The sequence below is a fragment of the Myodes glareolus genome, chromosome 2 (genome assembly GCF_982192425.1).
Source record: "Myodes glareolus chromosome 2, mMyoGla1.1, whole genome shotgun sequence".
Classification (NCBI taxonomy): domain Eukaryota; kingdom Metazoa; phylum Chordata; class Mammalia; order Rodentia; family Cricetidae; genus Myodes; species Myodes glareolus.
The window spans coordinates 122,190,867-122,209,660 of NC_142027.1; the positions used below are offsets into that span (position 1 = coordinate 122,190,867).

At 50.0% G+C, this 18,794-nt stretch overlaps 1 protein-coding gene across 2 annotated transcripts in view; it reads right to left on the bottom strand.

Annotated features, from left to right (window-relative positions):
- Aacs (acetoacetyl-CoA synthetase) overlaps nucleotides 1-8,857 on the bottom strand; it is a 40,451-nt gene extending 31,594 nt beyond the window's left edge. Inside the window, exons 1-3 of one of the 2 annotated variants that reach the window (XM_085678649.2) lie at nucleotides 8,592-8,857; nucleotides 1,395-1,498; nucleotides 1-45 (exon numbers count right to left, since the gene is read on the bottom strand). In XM_085678649.2, the coding sequence (XP_085534775.2) occupies nucleotides 1-45; nucleotides 1,395-1,498; nucleotides 8,592-8,724 (282 nt within the window). In that variant the 5' untranslated portion in view covers nucleotides 8,725-8,857. The remainder of the gene's footprint in view (nucleotides 46-1,394; nucleotides 1,499-8,591) is intronic. The other variant, XM_048447171.3, reaches the window with a different exon arrangement.
- Nucleotides 8,858-18,794: the final 9,937 nt, after the last annotated feature.

Here is an 18,794-nt window from a genome sequence, read left to right on the forward strand (position 1 = left end):
GAACCACTCAGGGACATCTGCAATTCCTCTGGATGTGTCCACGACCTGCAGGGGGGCAGCAGAAGGGAGCCAAGGGCTCAACTCAGATATCAGATGACATCACCCATATACCACCATTGACCTGTGGAGACGGCCCAGCCCTGCACTCAGGGAAGCCACCCCCGGAAATTACAACAGAATTTACTGAACACCTATTTATGACAGTTTTAGTTAAACAGGAAGTAAAGGAAATGCCCAGGCCGGAAGTGGGGAGTTCAGGCCTGTTATTCCAGCGGGTGGAGGCAAAAGCATTAGGAGTTTGAGACCAGCCTGGGCTACAGAGAGTTCTACACAGAGAAGAAAAAAAAAAAAAAGGAAGGGGCAGCGATGTCCGGAACTGGGATGTGGCTCATTTGCAGAGCACCTAGTCCCCGGGTGCATGCCTGACACAAAAGAAAATCAGTAGAGCCCAGGTCCACAGACACACCAAAACCAGGAGGCAAGCCTGAGGCCTGCCCCACCACACCCCACAACTGTCTGGGAAATGACTCTGTCTTCCCTTTGATGCTGAGACCTTGGCTTCCTTCCCTGAGTGCCACACATCGGCCTCACAGAAGGCTTTGCCACAAGCACCTCAGATACCGACTCTCCCCCCAGGGCATCATTTTATAGAGCACCTGAGCACCTAGAGGAAGTGAAAGCTCTCTGGAAGGCCTCCTCAAAATCTAGATAACCATAACAACGCGGGTGTGCTTATACCTCAGACTGCCCATTTCAAAGCCACACTCCTGCTCCATCTCATGCTGCCTGTCATGTGGGAGGGAGGTGTTGTCTGGGGCTATTTGAGACAGCGGCTTCCTATGTAGCCCAGGTTGGCTCCGAGCTTGCAATCCTACTGCTTCAGCTTCCTGTGTGCTATTTTAATTTTTCTTATTTTTTTTATAGTACGTGTGGATGTTTTGCCTGCATGAATGTTTCTGCACCACATGTGTGCAGAGGAAGCCTGTGGAAGCCAGAAGAGGATGCTGGGTCCCCTGCAACCAGAGTTACAGGCTGTTGTGAGCTGATGTACGGGTGCTGGGAATTGAACCCAGATCCTTGGAAGAGCAGCCAACAATGCTCTAAACCTCTGATCCGCCTCTCCAGTCACACCGCCCTACCTCTTATATGTTTAAAATGTGCATGTGTGAGAGGCGTGCACTGTGAGGAGGTCTAAGGACAACTTGGAAGAGTCAGTTCTCTCTTCCCACTATGTGGGTCCCAGGGGATCAAACTCAGGTCATCAGGCTTGGCAGCAAGCACCTTTACCCACTGAGCTGTGTTGCTGGCCCACAAATGGGATTTTCAAAGCAGACATGATTCAGTATTTCCCAGTCAATATGAGAGGGGACACTAGTGTGGCCAGACCCACTTACCTCATCATACATTCGGGAGTGGACTATCCCACTGAACTTCCAGAACTCAGCCCAGAAGTCTGAATATGACCGTACAGACCAGTGGTACAAGTCATCATAATTCCCTAAAAGAAAAAATGAAAGAAAAACAGCACCTTTCAGCCCAGTCTCAAAGGGGAGCCCCTTAGCAGGAAGCCCAGGGCCTGAGAACCTCACATGCCAAAGACTCTGCGACTCTAGTGCCGCCCTGAATGACTGGGAAGAACTAAACCCCCCTTCATCCACAGTCCCCAAGAGGGCCCAGGCTGGCCTCAAACTCTTGATCCTCCTCCTACAGCCTTCTGGGAACTACAGGGACGCAGCACCACACTCGGCTTGGTATCTTTGTGTGCGTGTATGTGTGCCCATGCGGAGGCACAGGTGCCATTCCTCAGTCACCATCCATCTGGGTTTTTTAAAGATTTTTGTTTGTTTGGTTGGTTGGTTGGTTTTTCAAGATAGGGTTTCTCTATGTAACTGCCCTGGCTGTCCTAGACCAAGCTGGCCTTGAACTCACAGAGACCTGCCTGCTTCTGCCTCCTAAGTGCTGGGATTAAAGATTTGTTTATTTTATGTGTATGAGTGTTTTGCCTGCCTGTATGTCTGTGCATCATATGTGTGTCTGGTGCCCATGGAGGCCAGAAGAGAAAGTCCAGTCCCCTGGAACGAGAATTACAGAAACTGTGAGCCGCCATGCGGGTGCTGGGAACTGAATCCAGGTTTCTACAAGAATATCACAAACTTTAACCCTGGAGTCATCTTCCCAGTCCCAGCTTGGTTTCTGAGATGATCTCTTACTGGGACCTGGACTGGCCGAGTAGGTTAGACTGGCCAGTGAGCCCCAGTTGTCCAACTGTCTCCACTTTCCCACAGCAAGGATTACAGGAACAGCAGTCTGCGGACCCAATTCCAGTCCTCAAGCTTGCAGAGCACCCACCTGAGTCATCTCCTCAGTCCCCCTGCTTAACATAACTACTTTTGGGGGGGGGGCCTAGTACACACACAACATCACACAGAACTTTCAGGAGCCTATTCTCTCCTTCTACTGTGCTATGTGGATTTGGGGGATCAAACTTAAGTCATCTTCCCTAGCAGTAGGTGCCCTTCCTTACTGAGTTCTCTCTCCAGCACCTACTCCGAAAGTTTATTCTTGGTACGTGTTTCTCTTATCTCTCTGTCTCTCTCTTTTTGAGATAGAGTCTCATTATATAGACCAGGCTGGCCTCTGCTTCATAGAGATCTGAGTGCCTCTGCCTTCCGAGTGCTGAGATTAAAAGTGTGCCACCACGCCAGGCTGTCTCCAGGTTTAACAGAACACACGTTCACCCAAAACTGACGTGCAGGCCTGGTTTGGGGGCAAGAATTCCAGCAGCCCAGGAGCTAAGACTGAGAGATAAATTCAAGGCCAGCCTCTGTGACTGAATGAATTCAAGGTCTGCCTGGGCAATGTGACTGAGACCCTGTCTCAAAAATAAGAACTAAAGAGAGGATTGGGGCTGGGTTGTGGTGCACACCTTTAATCCCAGCACTCGGGAGGCAGAAGCAGGTGGATCTGTGAGTTCAAGACCAGCCTGGTCTACAAGAGCTAGTTCCAGGATAAGCTCCAAAGCTACAGAGAAACCCTGTCTCGAAAAACCAAAAAGGCCAGCCTGATCTACAGAGCAAGATCTAGGATAGGCTCCAAAGTTACACAGAGAAACCCTGTCTCAAGAAAACCCAAACAAACAAAAAATAAATAAATAGATAGATAAAATAAAGAGAGGATTCTGGATGTAGCTCAGTGGTATAGGACTTGCCTAGCATTAACAAGGCCCTAGGTTCGATCCTCAGGACCACAGAGGAGGAAAAAGTCAATGGCAAAGTCCCCTGAGTCATGGGGCTCACTGAGAGGGGTGAACATTGCTGGAGGAGAGACGCCTCCACACAAATGAGCCCATACAAATGAGTGGGTTAGCCACTCCTGGAGTTTTCCAGTTTCACTCATGACACTCTACATGCAGATCAGTCCCCTAGGCTCGGGAGAACCCACATGCTCTCTCAACAAGGGTGGGGTACCACTGAAACCTGGAACTCACTCCCTCAGACTCCAGTCTCGGGGTGCAGGTTCCTCTGGTAACCCAGGCATGTGAAAGAAACCCAACCAAACTACCTGAAACAATACTCATCAACACGTGCACGTGAACTCGACGCTTCAGAGACCCTGTGAGTCTCTGCAAGACGGAGATGAGAGACTGCAGCAGGGACTGGTGTGCTACATGAGACCCAAAGCCACCTGAGCTCCATCTGCACCTGCCCAGTTAAAAACTGGGTGTGGGAGCTGGAGAGGCAGCTCAGAGGTTAAGGCGCTTAGTGCACAAGAGCGGACAGCTGCAGAGGGGGGAGACAAAGGGGGGCCGAGAGTAGTGGGGGAACATGCAGCAAGGGAAGCAAAGTGTCTGGAGAAGCAGAGACAAGGGGGAAAGACACAGCAAAGACGGATGTGGGGCTTTGCAGTTCTAGACTCCAAGAAGGCACTGGGTCATGGCAACAATGTCTCAACTCCTCTGGGCCCCAGGTGGGACGTATACAAAGTAGATCTAGCACGCCAGGAAACTGCAGGTCAGGGAGTCTATAAAGGTTGAGCCTTGCAAGGCCACCGGGGGTGGCAGTGGCGGCAGCAGCGGTGCACACCTTAAATCCCAGTCCTTGGGAGGGGGGGGGGTGAAGGCAGGCGGAGCTCTGTGAGATCAAGGCCATCCTGCCAGGACAGGCTCCAAGGCTACAGAGAAACCCTGTCTCGAAAAAAAAAATTGTTGAGCCAGAGTGATTTTGCTGGTCAGGCACAGACTGGTCACTCTGCCTCTTCAGGACATAGTTGGACATAGTTTCCCACATGGGTCACCTCAAACTGTTGACAAAAGGCTTCAGATTCTCCCACACCAGTGAAAGAATTTACTCTGGCTCCAGGTCAGGCTAGGTGAGTCAGATTATCACCCATTCTGCCACTTCTGAGCAAATGGCCTGGGGAGAGCTGCCCTGCCTCTGAGCAGGGGACGCTTGTCTAATGAATGCAGGTGGTGTCGCGGCTGTTGTGAAAACCAATAGGACACAGGGCTACAGAGAACAAAACCTACAAGCAACTGCATTCAACCCCTGCCACTCTGAGTGACCTCAGACATTACTGACCCCCTCTGAGCCTCAGTTTCTCTCTCTGAGGCTAGTGATGCTTATCCCAGGGTCATTGTGAGGACCCCTGCAGAGTAAAGGCACCCAAAGGCATCCACCATTGGTATCACCCCTCCATTTGCATGAAGATCACACATGGCACCTCGGTGGTATATATTGAGTCCATATGTACACGGCCAGGCAGCACAAGACTTAACATGCAGTAGAGTGTGGCACCTCAATCTAGGCAGGTAGAGGGCAGCACAAGGCTGGGGCAGCTCCCCTAGAGAGACAGCATCATGCACCTGTGGGAAACAACACTAGTCAAACAGGCCCCACAGCTCCTCTCTCTCCCTCAGGCTTCCTCAACTGGGTCCTCAGGAATGGCAAGCTCTGGATGCAAAATGCTTCCCCAGTTGATAAGACTGCCCAGACACCAGGTATCTACTCTAAACATAAAAGCGGGTTCAGGCTGGGCCTGGTGGTTCAGGTCTGTAAATCCAGCTACTCAAGATATTGAGGCAGGAGGATCAAAAGAGCCAAGTTCGGTCTACAGAACAAGTTCCAAGCCAACCTGAACAATTTTCAAGACCCTGGCCAGGCGTATCTGTAATCCCAGAGCTCAGGAGGCAGATGAACATCTGTGAGTTCAAGGCCAGCCTGGTCTACATAGTGATTTCCAGGATAGCCAGGCCGATGTAGAGAGACCTTGTCTCAAGAAAACAAAATTTAAAAAAAAAAAAAAATTGAGAGGGTTGGAGTGCAGATCCTGTCTAGCATGTGGGAAACCCTGGGTTCAATCCCTAGGACCGCAAGAGAAAAGAAGTGTGACCAGCAACATCATTGAGGGGTGTGGCCAGCACTACAAACCTAGGGAACTGATGGTCACAAGGGCATCTCAGCACCTAGAGGACCTTGTGTGAGAACTTTTCCACTGTTGTCTCCTACATCATGGAGTGAGCCGGGAATCCACTCAGGGGCAGCAATCCGAGGCCCACGTGACTACGGGCACATCTGGGTCAATGTGTTTAACACTTAACCAAGACTCTGAACTAGGACCTAGCATTTAAAAATCTTAGTTTTAAATGAAACGCTTGGGTGGGATGGTGCATGATTGTAACCAGAACACTCAAAAGGTAAAAGCAGGATGGTGAGTTTAAGGTCAGTCAAGTGTGGTGGTGCATGCCTGCTTTTAATCCAAGCACTTAAGAGGCAGAAACAAGGGGGGCTGGAGAGATGGCTCAGTGGTTAAGAGCATTGCCTGTTCTTCCAAAGGTCCTGAGTTCAATTCCCAGTCAACCACATGGTGGCTCACAACCATCTGTAGTGAGGTCTGGTGCTCACTACACCAGAGTGAGGTGTGTATGGCCTGCAGGCATACACACAGACAGAATATTGTATACATAATAAATAATAAATAAATAAATATTTTAAAAAAAAAGAGGCAGAAGCAAGTGGATTTCTGAGAGTTTAAGGCCAGCCTAATCTATATAGTGAGTTTGAGGCTAACCAGGATTACATAGTGAGTGAGACCTTGTCTCAAAAAAAAAAAAAAGTTGCTAGGAGTGAGCCATTGTGTGTGTGTGTAGGGGGTGTACACTCTGACTCTACAGAAGAATGTTCGCCATGCGTGAACCAGCAAGGCAGAAGCAGAACAATACGAAAAAGCAAATGGAGACATTCAGAAGACAGCATCTGAGTTAGATCTGAAAGATCCCCCAAAAGCCAAGGCCAGGCAAGTGAAAGGGAAGAAGGAAGGAAAGGAGGAAAGGGCAAAGGGAGGGGCCAGGCAACCACCACCTATGACGTGGGAACACTGCACAGACGACCGGCTCTGGGCTTCCATATCTAGCCCCTCAGCATTATTTTGTCGTAACTGTTTCAGAGACAGGGTCTCACTCTGTCATCCAGGAAATCCTTGAACTCATAGCAATCCTTCTGCCTAAGCACCTGAGTGTGAGCCACCCCAGCTGGTAAACCTCCCAACTTTTGTTTGTTTTTAAGGCAGGGTTTCTCTGTGCAGCCTTGGCTGTCCTGGATCTCTCTCTGTAGACCAGGCTGGCCTCGAACTCACAGAGATCTGCCTGCCTCTGCCTCCCAAGCGCTACACCACCACAGCGCCACCACCACCAAGCTGCTTCCCAACCTTTAAACACAAGATAGTCAACAGAGCCTCTAAAGATCAAGCCTAGACCCACCAGCAGCAGCCAGAGACTTGAAGGAGAGGACATTAAAGCTAAGGGGTTACTCAGCAAACCTCCAGCCAGTGACAGTGTACAGTGCTCAATGCTCGGCACTGGGCCTGCCATCTCTCCACAAGGATACAACTGGTAGTCCTCGTCATGCTCCTTTTATAGATGAGGAAACCGAGGCCTGGGGCAATCGGATGACTGGTTCCTGGTCACACAGCTGCAGTGGTGCAGCCAGGTCCCTGCAGGGTGTCAGGTTACAGTTCCCTACTGTTCCCCTTCTACGGAGAAAGGTCTAGTCCACTTCAAAGGGCTGCCCTGCCCTTAGTGGAGAGACGTTCTGAAGTGTCAGGTCCACTCATCACTGCTGGCCAGGGAGACAGATGATGTCCAGGCACAGAATAGTGGACAGGAAACGGATGCAATCCCGACACTGATCGAGTTGGGTTAAGGTTCTTCTCTAACCCTACACCTACACCGATCACAGTCTGCAAACCCAGGCAAGCGGGCCGGGCAAATACCTGTCTCCAGGAGAGAGGGAAGGAGGGAAGGGGTGGAGCCGTGTTAGTGAAGGAAAGGAAGCCTGTGGAGGCTCCTCTTCCATCTCCAGGCTGGGCAAGCCTGCAACTCCATGCTCATTCAACAAGGGAATGTAGAGGGTCTGGGAACCCAACGACAGCAAAAGATTACCCCAGCCAGTAAGTAGGGTGAACCATGCAAAAGCAAGCAGGAAAGCCAAGTTCTGCTCAAACACTGGGGAGGAGACCCCTTGGACTGCGGCTCAGGGTGGGGGAAGGAACCCTGTGAGACAGATCCTGGGAACAAGACAGACATTGACACCAACAGAAACAAAGGAGGTCCCTATGGTTGGGGGTTGGTGGGGAGGGGGGGAAGAGATAAAAATGAAGAAGAAAGCCACTGTGAGTTGAAAACCCTCTACCGACACCTGAGAGAGCAGGCCACAGGACTAGCCAAGCCTTATGGATCCCTGGGAGGGCATATGGAAAGAGCCTCACCCAGGAGAAGGGCCTCTGCCCCACCCACAACCAGATAGACTAGGAAGGTGGCTGGAAGGAGGGTCTGTCTGGGGCTGGGAGTTTAAACATCTACCACAACCTTAAAGGAGGGAGGATGAACAAACATCGACCTTTTCAGGGACCTGAAATTTCAAGTTGGTCCCTAGCAAAGGCAAATGGAGGGAGCCTATCACATGAATCCCATGAACTCAAAAAGAACTGCACATCAGACCAAACAGAAGTCCCCACAAGCTGGAAGTCAAGACCCCAGGGACCACTTCCCAAGCAGGTAAACCTAGCAAAAAATCCAAGGAACCACAGGGGGGGTTGCCATTTCCAGAGGGTGAGCCTCACTACAGGAAGGTGCTGCAGCCAGGAGGGAGGCCTCTGTATGAGGTGATGCTACTCAAAACTGTGAAGGATACACCATCAAAAGACCAGCACCTCCTAGAGGAGGACCAAGAACCATGGGCTCCCCCAACCCCAGGACAGGGACCCTGGCCATCCATCCACCAGAGGTCCATGGCAACAACTAGGAGGGACCTCCCTAGAGCAGTACCCCAAGAAAAGGGGGAGGAGGCTCCCACAACTCCAAGACAGGGACACTAGGAATTCATCAAGGGACCAAAGAGGAACCTCTCTAGAAGGGTATCCCCAAGTTAGGGGGCTTCCCTAACCCCAATACAGGTACACTGGCCATCCATCCATCTATCCATCAGAGGCTTATCCCAACTGCTAGGATGGACCTTCCTAGAGCGGGCCTCTCTGGAGTGAACCGCTTCCGGGGAGGCCCGGGACGGGGATGTACTAGCCGCGTGCCCCGCACTCACCCAGCGCCAGGCCGCAGGCGGCACCCACGGCCGCCCGGAAGCGGTCCATCAGCGTGTCCTTCTTGCTGTCAGGCTCCCACATCACCTGGCACTCCATAATCTCCTCGCGCCCGAGCTTCGCCAGCTTGGACATGGTCGCGAAGTTGCGTGGCCGGGGTCAGCCGGACCGGGACTGCTGGGACGGCGTAGAGCGTAAGGCGCCGAGCCGCTCGGCACAGGGCGGACGAACGACGGCGCGAGACTGAACTAGCGCCCGCGCGGCCTGCGGGACACCCGGCCTGGCCACGCCCCCACGCAGGCTTCGCCCCGCCTCCAGAAAGCCACACCTCTTGAAACCACGCCCTTCGCTGTAACCCTCCGCGGTGCCTGCAAACGGAGCGCTCGCTGCCAAAAAAGCGCGCTCGCCTGCGCAGACGCGGTGAGCATGGTCCACGCCCTCACCTGTTGCAGAACTTGCTGGGTGTTTCCCTTGAGTTCACTCATTCATTCATTTATTCAAGATTAAGTTGCTCCTTCTACAGTCACTTAGCTGCGGAGGTGTCTCAAGCAGAAAACGATGGCAGACAGATGTCTGCGGAGGAGGGAAGACCTCTAAAACGCGTGTCAATGCATGCATCCACAAGGATGTTGTAACCGGTATGTGGGGGTATGTAGTATAACAAAAGATGGAGCAAATGAGACTCCAGGTCCATCCTCAGGACCGAAAATAAAAGCGTTAAACAGAGGACATTCTGGGGCAAGCCTGAAACCCAGCCCTCTGGAGACTGAGGCATGAGGATGACGGTAAGTTCCACTTCAGCCTGGACCCCAAAGTAAGACCCTACAACTCCAGCACTTGGAAGGAAGACGCAGGAGGGTCTAGTCTGGGTTTCAGGGTCATCCTTGCTACAGAGTGAGTTCGAGACAAGCCTGGGCAGCCTTAATAAAGCCCTATCTCAAAACGAAAAGAGAGGGCTAAGGATGTGGCTCAGTGTGACTTCGCTCAGTGACTTTAAGGTGACAGAAGGGGAACTTTGGGAAATCTTGCAGGTTTTCAAGTAGAGGGAGCCGCCAAGGCAGGAACACTGTGTCCTGTGGACTGTCAACGTCTAAAAAGGCCCAGGTCTGGTCCCTTAGCCCTGGGGTAGAAGACAAGGTCGTGAAGGAAATGGTGGCAGTTCTCGTTGGTCCTGGGGAGCATCAGAGGTGTTGACTTTGACTCTGGGTGGGATGAGGCCATCAGAAATTTCTAGAAGACAGAAGGCATGCTGGGAGGGTTCTACTGTGGTGGGAACCTTCTGGATGCTAAAAGTCTTGTCAGTCTATTTTGTGTTTTGCTACCTACCAGGTATCTAAAATACCCCCAAAGCAAGCGAATTTTCTTTCTTTGTAATGCATATGTTCTTGGGAGGTAGGTGCTTGTGAGTGGAGGCCACAGGTCAATCGTGGGTGTCATTCCTCAGCAGGCACTCGCCTTGGTTTTCCTTTCTTTTTTTTCTTTTTTTTTTTTTTTTTTGGAGACAGGGCCTGACTATGTGGCTTTAGCTGGCTTAGCTGACCTAAAATTCACTATAGAGACCAGGCTAACCTTGAACTCACAGAGATCTGCCTGCCTCTGTCTTCCAAGTGCTAGGGATTTAAAGTGTAGGACATTTTGCCTGGGTCCCACCTCATTTGTGGAGAGGGGTGTTTGTTTGTTGTGTATGAGTGCTTTGCCTGCATATGTCTGTGTACCATGTGCTTGCCTGGTGCCCATGGAGGCCAGAGGAGGGTGTCAGATTTCCTGGGACTGGAGTTATAGTCTCCAGTTGTGAGCCACCATGAGGGTCTTAGGAATCAAACCCGGGTCTTCTGGAAGAGCAGCCAGTGCTCTTAACCACTAAGCCATCTCCCCAGACTCTCACTTTGTTTTTTATGACATGATCTCTCACCAGTCCAGGACTCGCCAAGTAGGCTAGAGTGGCTGACCAATAAGCTCCAGGGATCCCCCTGTCTCCACTCCCTCTCCAGGGCTGAGATGTATGCCATACCACACCTGGATTTTTTCACGCAGGTTCTGGGAAGCAAACTCAGGTTCTCTTGCCTGTACAGCAGACATTAGCCGACTTAGCCACCTTCCCAGCCCCAGGGGTGATTTCTTATGGCTCTAGAACTGGGGTGTAAAAAAAAGTCTAGAGGTTTCCTCAGGTGTGGGTCTTCCTGCTTTCCCCCAGTTGAGGGGAGAAAGAGGGCAAAAGAGAACCTGGGACATGAAGAGAGGAAGAAAGCAAAGACAGAAGTAGACGCCTACAGCCTCTTAGGAACTAGCACTAGTCTGTGACCAAAACACCCTGAATGTACCTGATCTGATCTTGTCTGATCTTGGAAGTTAAGCAGGATTAGGCTTGGAAAAGTAAAAAGAAAAAAAAAAACAACACTAATCTGTTCACACAGGTAGAGCCCTCAGGACCTAAACGCTGGGCCTCATCTCCTTGGTAAGCACTGGGAATTAACAAGTATTCCAGGGGTGAAGGTGGATGATGTTACAAGAGATATTGCTGCTTCTCAGATAGACAACTGGCTCCAGGCAGTGCTGAGGGCATGGAAAGAGGGCTGTTAAGGATACCCTACTGTGAGTTGGTTCTGTATTATTCTGGTTTGCTGTGAGAAACCAAAAGCAACTTGAGGAGGAGAGGGTTTATTTGGCTTCTACTTCTAGATCACAGTCCATTACTGAGGGAAGACAGGGCAGGAACTCAAGCAGGAACAGAGGTAAAAAGGGAAAAAAAGAGAAAGAAAAACAAGAAAAAAACCTATCACTGGACTATGCCCCATGGCTTGCTCAGCCTGCTTTCTTATACAACCCAGGACTGTCTTCCGAGGGATGGGCACTACCCACAGTGGGCTTGACCCTTTTACATCAATCAGTAATCAAGAAAGTCTCCCACAGACATACCACAGGCCAACCTGGAGGCGTTTTTTTTTAGTTGAGGGTCCCTCTTCTAAGGGAAGTATAATTTGTGTCACTTTGACAATTAAAGACCAAATAGTATACAAGTTCTGAGACCTTTTTCTTTCATATTTATTATTCCATTAGCAGTCCCGTCAGCCTCACAGAGGCAGCTCTCAGCATCAGTGGAGCCCTACCAAGTCTCTGCCTCCACTGTCAGATCTTTTAAAAGACTGTATGTGTATGTATCTATCTGTTTGTGTTCACACGTGCCACATGTGTGTGGACCAGAAGAGAAAATCGGATTCCCTGGACCTGGAGTTACAGACGGTTAGGAGCTGCCAGATGTCCCTGCTGAGCACCAAACTCAAGTCCTCTGGAAGAATAGCAAGTGTTCTTAGCCACTGAGCCATCTCTCCAGCTCTCGCACCAGCATGTGGTACCCAGTTTCCATTTGCCCATCATGACAAGCACACAGAGATTCCAGCTGTAGCCTGGGTGCATGCAGCGTGCACACAAGTGGTTCCAGATGCATCCCCTCCCTGACAGACATATACAGATGTGCATACACACACCCCCAGTCACATGCCCACTGCTGGGTTTGTGTTCCTGCGCTGTCTCCAGTGAGGAGTCTCAGAAGTATGTTTTCACTCAGAAGTTGATTCACTTGATCCCTTCATCAGCAGAAGGCAGTTTCCATGAGAGCAAAACCCTAGTCCGGTGAGGTCAACACAGCTGCAGTGGCTGGTCCACCAAAAGCCACGGTCTGAGAAACACTTTCAGAAAGTCCTCAGTGGCTGCTCACTGCAAGGTGGCATGCAGAGACCCGAGGAAGCCTGGGTGGTCCAGGAGCTTACCCCAGTCTTCGTGGGGTAAAAGAATGGTACCCACCCAACAGGATCTTCACTCTTTGTACCTCCTCCTTCTTGCCCACCCAGCCAGATGCAGCCCCTGTGAGAGAATCCTAGGAGAAGAAAATTAGAACCAGAATAGCCAGGCACTGTCCCCCACACTCCACCTCTTTAACATGCCCCAGACACACATACAGCTCAGGACTGCCTGCCCAGGAGTGGCACCACTTCCAGAGGAGCCTTTCTGGTCCTTCTTGCTCCAACCATACTCTTCCTAACACAGAGAGAAGGAACGTCCTGAAAGGCCTCAAATGGCTTGGAGATGTGGCTCTGTTGCTGGCGTGGTTGGCATGAAGTCCTGGGTTTGATGTCCAGGATCACATGAACCCAATGTGACAATGCACATCTCAAATCCAAGCTCTAGGGAGGTGGAGCCATAAGGATCAGAAGTTGAAGGCCAGCCTGGGCTACGTAAAACCCTGTTGCAAAAATATTATTGAAAACAAAAAAGTTTTGAATTAAAATGAGACAAAAAGACTGGAGGTCTATCTCAGGAGTAGACCACCTGCCTAGCATGTGCAAGGCCTTGGGTTCAATCCCTGGTATAACACACAAAATAACAGAGCTAGAAGGTGACTTCTTGTCTCTCTCCTGCAACTCCCCTCAGTTTCTTCACTGCCTGGGCTACGAAGTAAGACCTTATCAGAAACAAAAATAAAGATGGGTTAGCCTGGTGGCTTTAATCCCAGCACATTGGGAGGCAGAGACAGGTGGACTGTTACATAGAGAGACCCTGTCTTGAAAAACAAAAAACAGAAAGGGTTGGAGATCACACTAGAGGTCGGCTTTTCAAAACTGTACTCATGAAAGACCTTTTTTTTTTATTGGCTTTTTGTTTGTTTTTTGATTTTTGAAGATAGGGTCTCTATGTAGCCCTAACTGTCCTGAAACTCGCTTTGTAGACCAGACTGGCCTCAAACTCCCAGAGATCCACCTACCTCTACCTTCCATGTGCTGAGATTTAAGGGCATGTGCCACCACGCCCATCTAGTAGAAGACCATTTCTAACAGAGTGATGTAACATATGTGAAGTGAAGTGTCCAGCCCACTGATCTTCCCGAAGAAGCATAGGTGTACCAAGCACAAAGGCTCAGAGGCCTCCATCAAGGACATTACAAAGGGTCACATGGACCACTACAGTGACCAAGCTGGAGCAGGAGGATATGGCCTTTCTCAATCAATCAATCGATCAATCTCTTCTCCTCCCCGTGGTATGTGTGTGTGTGTGCATGCGTGCGTGTGTGAGTCTGTGTGTGATCTGCCCACAAGCCTATAAGCCAGTAGACTGTGTGTGGATGCTAAAGTATTTTGTGTTTGTTTTTTGAGACAGGGTTTCTCTGTAGCTTTGGAGCCTGTCCTAGAACTCTCTCTGTAGACCAGGCTGGCCTCGAACTCACAGAAATCTGCCTGCCTCTGCCTCCTGAGTGCTGGGATTAAATATGTGTGCCGTCACCGCCCAGCTGGATGTTAAAGTGTTAAAGAGCTGGGCACTGAGCCATCTGGGGCAAGCACAGAGCCCAGACTAGACAAGAACAAATCCTACTTTCCCTGAGGCACAGCACAGGAGGCTCTGATTCAGAGCCGAGATAGGCCCCCTCCCAGACCAGGCCAAAAGGAAGGCAAGGCAAATTGGGGAATGGTTTCCTTTCCTGGTCTCCATGGTAGGTGGCTTCACCCTCCCACTACACCCCCAGAGACTGTGGAAACAGGGCAGGTGCCAACTCCTTCAAGCCAGAAGCACCGAGGCAAGGGCACAAAGCTTCCCCTCTCCACCTCCTCCTAGCACCAAGCAGGGACACAAGGACTCCAGGATTAGGAACAAGGCCAAAACCCGACACAGTGCAAAATCCTGCAGCATGAGTGACACTGGGCTGCGTGTCACGGGCTGGTAGGCAGGCCAGATGAGTCTTGGGATGCCGAGTTCTGGGCCACCAGATAGAGAAATATCTGCATTGAATTTCCATTACAGAAGGACCCAGGGCAAGCCTCCAACTCACAGAGATCTGCCTGCCTTTGCCTCCTGAGGGCTGGGACTAAAGGCATGCACCAGCACCACCTGGCTCAGAACTTTTTTCTTAAAAACACACTCTTGAGGAGCTGAAGAAATGGGTCAGCAGTTAAGAACATTTGCTTCTCTTCTAAAGGACCCAGGTTCGGTTCCCAGCACCCATATCAGATGGCTTACGACCACCTCTATCTCCGAGGGCACCTGCACACATGTAGTATGTGGCACACATAAATTTTACAAAGGCAGATACATATAGAACTTTAAATAAATAAAACACATACTCTTGAAGGCTAGAAAGATGACTCCGTCATTAAGAACACTTGTTGTGTCCTACAGAAGACCTGGGTTCAATTCCCAACACATACCTACACGATGACTTACATCCACCTATTGGCATATACATGATGTATATACATGCATGCAGGCAAAGACTACCACAAGTTGTCCTCTGACCACATTTGTGCCATAGCATGTGTGCACGCACACACATGTGCGGGAAATAAATAATCTAAAAGTCCACTAACAGAGGAATGGATGATAAACAGGAGGTGATGCCCCCACCCTCTAGCTAATATATAATGACATCATGAACTGGCCAGTAATCAGCAAATGTCTCAGAGACTTTATTTTTAGCAAGATAAGAACTATAGAATGGTATATACAAGTTGTAGGAATGTACACTAACACTCAACACACTCAGAACACAACTTGGCCTTTTTTTTCCCTTTGCCCCTGATATATGTAGAACATGCCTGTAGTCCCAGCACTCAGGAAGCTAAGGCGGGAGGATCATTGGAGCTCAGAAGCTTGAAACAGAGCAAGGGCGAGAAACTGAAAGAGACACATGGGTTGGAATGGAATCCATAAGGTATATCGGAGGGGGATGCCCTTTGCTTTATATCTCTTCCCTCTCTATGTGAGAGTGGGGGCACATGCCAAGGCGTGTGGGTGGAGCTCAGAGGCTGACTTTCAGGAGTCAGTTCTCTCCTTGTACATATGATCTGGTTTGTTGCATGCTGTGTTATCCACCAGCCCTGTTCTCGTTTGTTTTATGTTTAAAATATTTTTATTATTTATGTGTATGTGCATATGTATTTATATGAGGAGGCCAGTGAGGCAACAGATCCCCTGGAGCTGAAGTTACTGGCAATTGTGAGCTGCCTGATGGGGATGCTGGGAGCCCAACTCAGGTCCTCTGCAAGAACAATATATGCTCTTAACTACTGAGCCATCTCTCGTGCCCTTATTTTACTTTATTGGTTTTTCAAGATGGGATTTCTCTGTGTAACAGCCCTGGCTGTCCTGTAACTTGCTCCTTAGACCAGGCTGGCTTTGAACTCACAGAGATCCTCCTGCCTCTGCCTCCCCAGTGCTGAGTGCTGGGATTAAAAGTGTGGGCCACCATTGTATAGCCCTTATTTTTGAGACTGGGTTCTCACGTAAACTTGCTGTATAACCGAGGAGAGGATGACACTGAACCCCACAACCTCCACCTCCCGGGGCTGGAATGGCAGGTGAGCAGCGCTCCGTGGGGCTTACGATGGCAGTGCTGCTTTCTTGTCCTCTGTCTGTCCCTCTTCAGCAACGTCGGCAACACAGAGGTGCTGAACTTCACTTCTTCAAGTCCCCATCCAGAGCCCTTCCTTCTGGTAGCACCCACAGCTAGGACAGACCATTAAAACTACACCTAGGCAGCACAGATTGTTCCCAGCGCTAATACCAAGGGCGTCAGTCTTCCTGCCTCTGTTGACCCTCAAGACACTGAGCCGGCCAGCCAGGTCACTGGAAGCTTGCTCCAGAGTGCTTACTTGCTAAGAGTGAGAAAGGTGACCACATCGGGTGAGCACACACCCTCTGGCTTCACTTGGCTTTTTCCTCCTCTTACGCAAGTTCTCGCTGCTACAGCTTCCAGAGAAAAGGTCCTTACCAAGAAAGCCTCTAGTGTCTTCGGCTGGCATCTGTATCAAAAGAAGGGGAACGGGAGCCAAGGTGCACAATATAGATACATTCATTAATACTATGCATCTGGATTAAAGGCATGCGCCACCACCCATGACCTTCCACTCTATATTTTTTTAAAATTTTAATATTTATTTGTTTATTATGTATACAGTATTCTGTCTGCAGGCCAGAAGAGGACACCAGGCTTCATTACAGATGGTTGTGAGCCACCATATGGTTGCTGGGAATTGAACTCAGGACCTTTGGAAGAGCAGGCAATGCTCTTAACCGCTGAGCCATCTCTCCAGCCCCCTCCACTCTATATTTTGAAACAGAATCTTTCACTGAGCCTAGAGTTGACCAGAGCCTAGAACTCTAGCCTAGAGCCTAGAGTTCATCAGTTGGCTGGCTAGTGTTCCCGAGAATCCTGTCTCTACCTTCCCAATGCTGGGATTGTAGCCATCCACTACCATCCCCGGCCTTTTGCATGGATTCTGGGAATGGGAACTCAGGTCCTCATGCCTGAGCACTCAGCCCTTATCCACTGAGCCATACCCCCAGTCTTTTAAAAAGGTGTGTGCATGGAGCTCCAGCAGTCCCTGGTGACTACTGATTCATCTCCCCAACACATGTTTATTTGGGGGGAGTGGGGATATATGTGACAGGTGCCGCAGCAGAGATCAGAGGACAACTGGGAGCAGTCAGTGCTGTCCTTCCGTCATGTGGGTTCTGGGAATTGAGCTCACTGGTCCCCAGGTTGGTCAACAAGCACCTTTTACCTGCTGAGCCATCTCTGGGACCCTTATTTCGTTCTGTGTTGAGACAAGTTCCGCCGGTGGTTGTGGCTGTGCTTGCTGATAGGGTATGCTAAAAAGGCAAAGGCAGAAGAATGAAGAGGAACGCTCTTCTTGAATTGCCTCCTGTCTCAGTCTCCTAAATAGGTAGGGTCACAGGCTTATGACATCACAGCCCATTCCATCTTTCTTTTATTGGCATCCTTTAGGGGTGTTTTTGGTTTCGAGATGCAGTCTCATGGAGCCCAGGTTCTTGGCTTGCAATGTAACCCAGAATAACCTTAAACTTCTGATGTTTCTATACCCAATTTCCCGGTATTCTGTTTCTTTTTTCTTTTCTTTTCTTCTTTTTTTTTTTTTTTTTTTTTTTTTCTGGAGAGGAGGGTGCCGGAGTGTAACCCAGCGCGGAATTCAAGTATGTTGCTATTGAACTAATCCGCAGCCCTACTGGCCTCAGGGAAGGAAACCTCGGTCAGGGCGCATTTTAGGCCCTACACTAGCCACGAGGAACTTCTTTCTAGCCAGAGTAGCCACGCCCTTCCCGCATCCCGGCGGAGGGATCCTGAGCACAGGCACGCGCCACACACAACTCATACGTTGATTGGCTGGTGCGGGACTGGCCCCACATCAGCCCAGACCGCGGCGTCGCGAAAGCCCAGCCTGAATGTCAACCAATCACACAGCACTTCGGTGCGTGGGCTGTGCCTCTCATCCAATCCATAAGGGGATTCCGAAAAGGGAGTGCCCAATGAGAACTGGGCAGAGGGGCGGAGCTTCCAGGGATCCGGGAGGTTGGGGCAGAGCTGTCACCTTGACAACCTGACAGCCTGGAGAGTCCGGAAACTTGAGAAACCTGGACCTTAGCCCGCGGTTGACGCCCGAGGAGATTGTGGAAAAATGCTTTTCTTTTTAAAATATATTTTTTTCAATTGTGACTATTTCTACAAATTTGTTCATGTAATAAAAATTTCCATACAACATATTTAACATATTTATAATTCATATATTTTGATCACATTTCCCCCTACCCCCAATGTTTTTTTTTCTTTTGAGACACAGGGTTTCATGAAGCTCAAGTTGGCCAGAAAATCGTTATGTTGTGGAGACTGGTCTTTAACTCCTGACCCTCCTGGCATGTCTAACCTCCTGCATGCTAGGCAATCACTGTACCCACTGACCTACATCCCTAGAGCAAAAAGGTTTTAGATACCCATATGCTCAGATATGCATGCTGAGCTCTGAGGAGCAAGCCCATGCGTGAGGGACCTGGGGATCCTTGGGAAACCACCCAATCCAATGCTTTACATAAAGGTCCAGGGACTGTGCACACGGGCCTGCAGCACAGTGACAGGGAGACTGCTTCAGATAGGACAGGGTGAGGTGACACTCGGGCTCTGTAGAATACGAATGGCCGTCTTTACATACTGTCCCCTCTGCATGGGACTTTGGCAAACAAAAGTAGGGGCCCTTAAATGGACCCCAATGAAAGCAGGGGCCCTGGCTTCCTCCCTCCCCATCCTAGCTGGTCCAAATAGGTGTATTGGTTTGACAAAAAAATACATCTGAAGAGCTTGCAATCTAGTTTATTTGTTACTGAGACAGCATAGATCAACTGGGGTCAATTTCCTCCATACAGTGAGT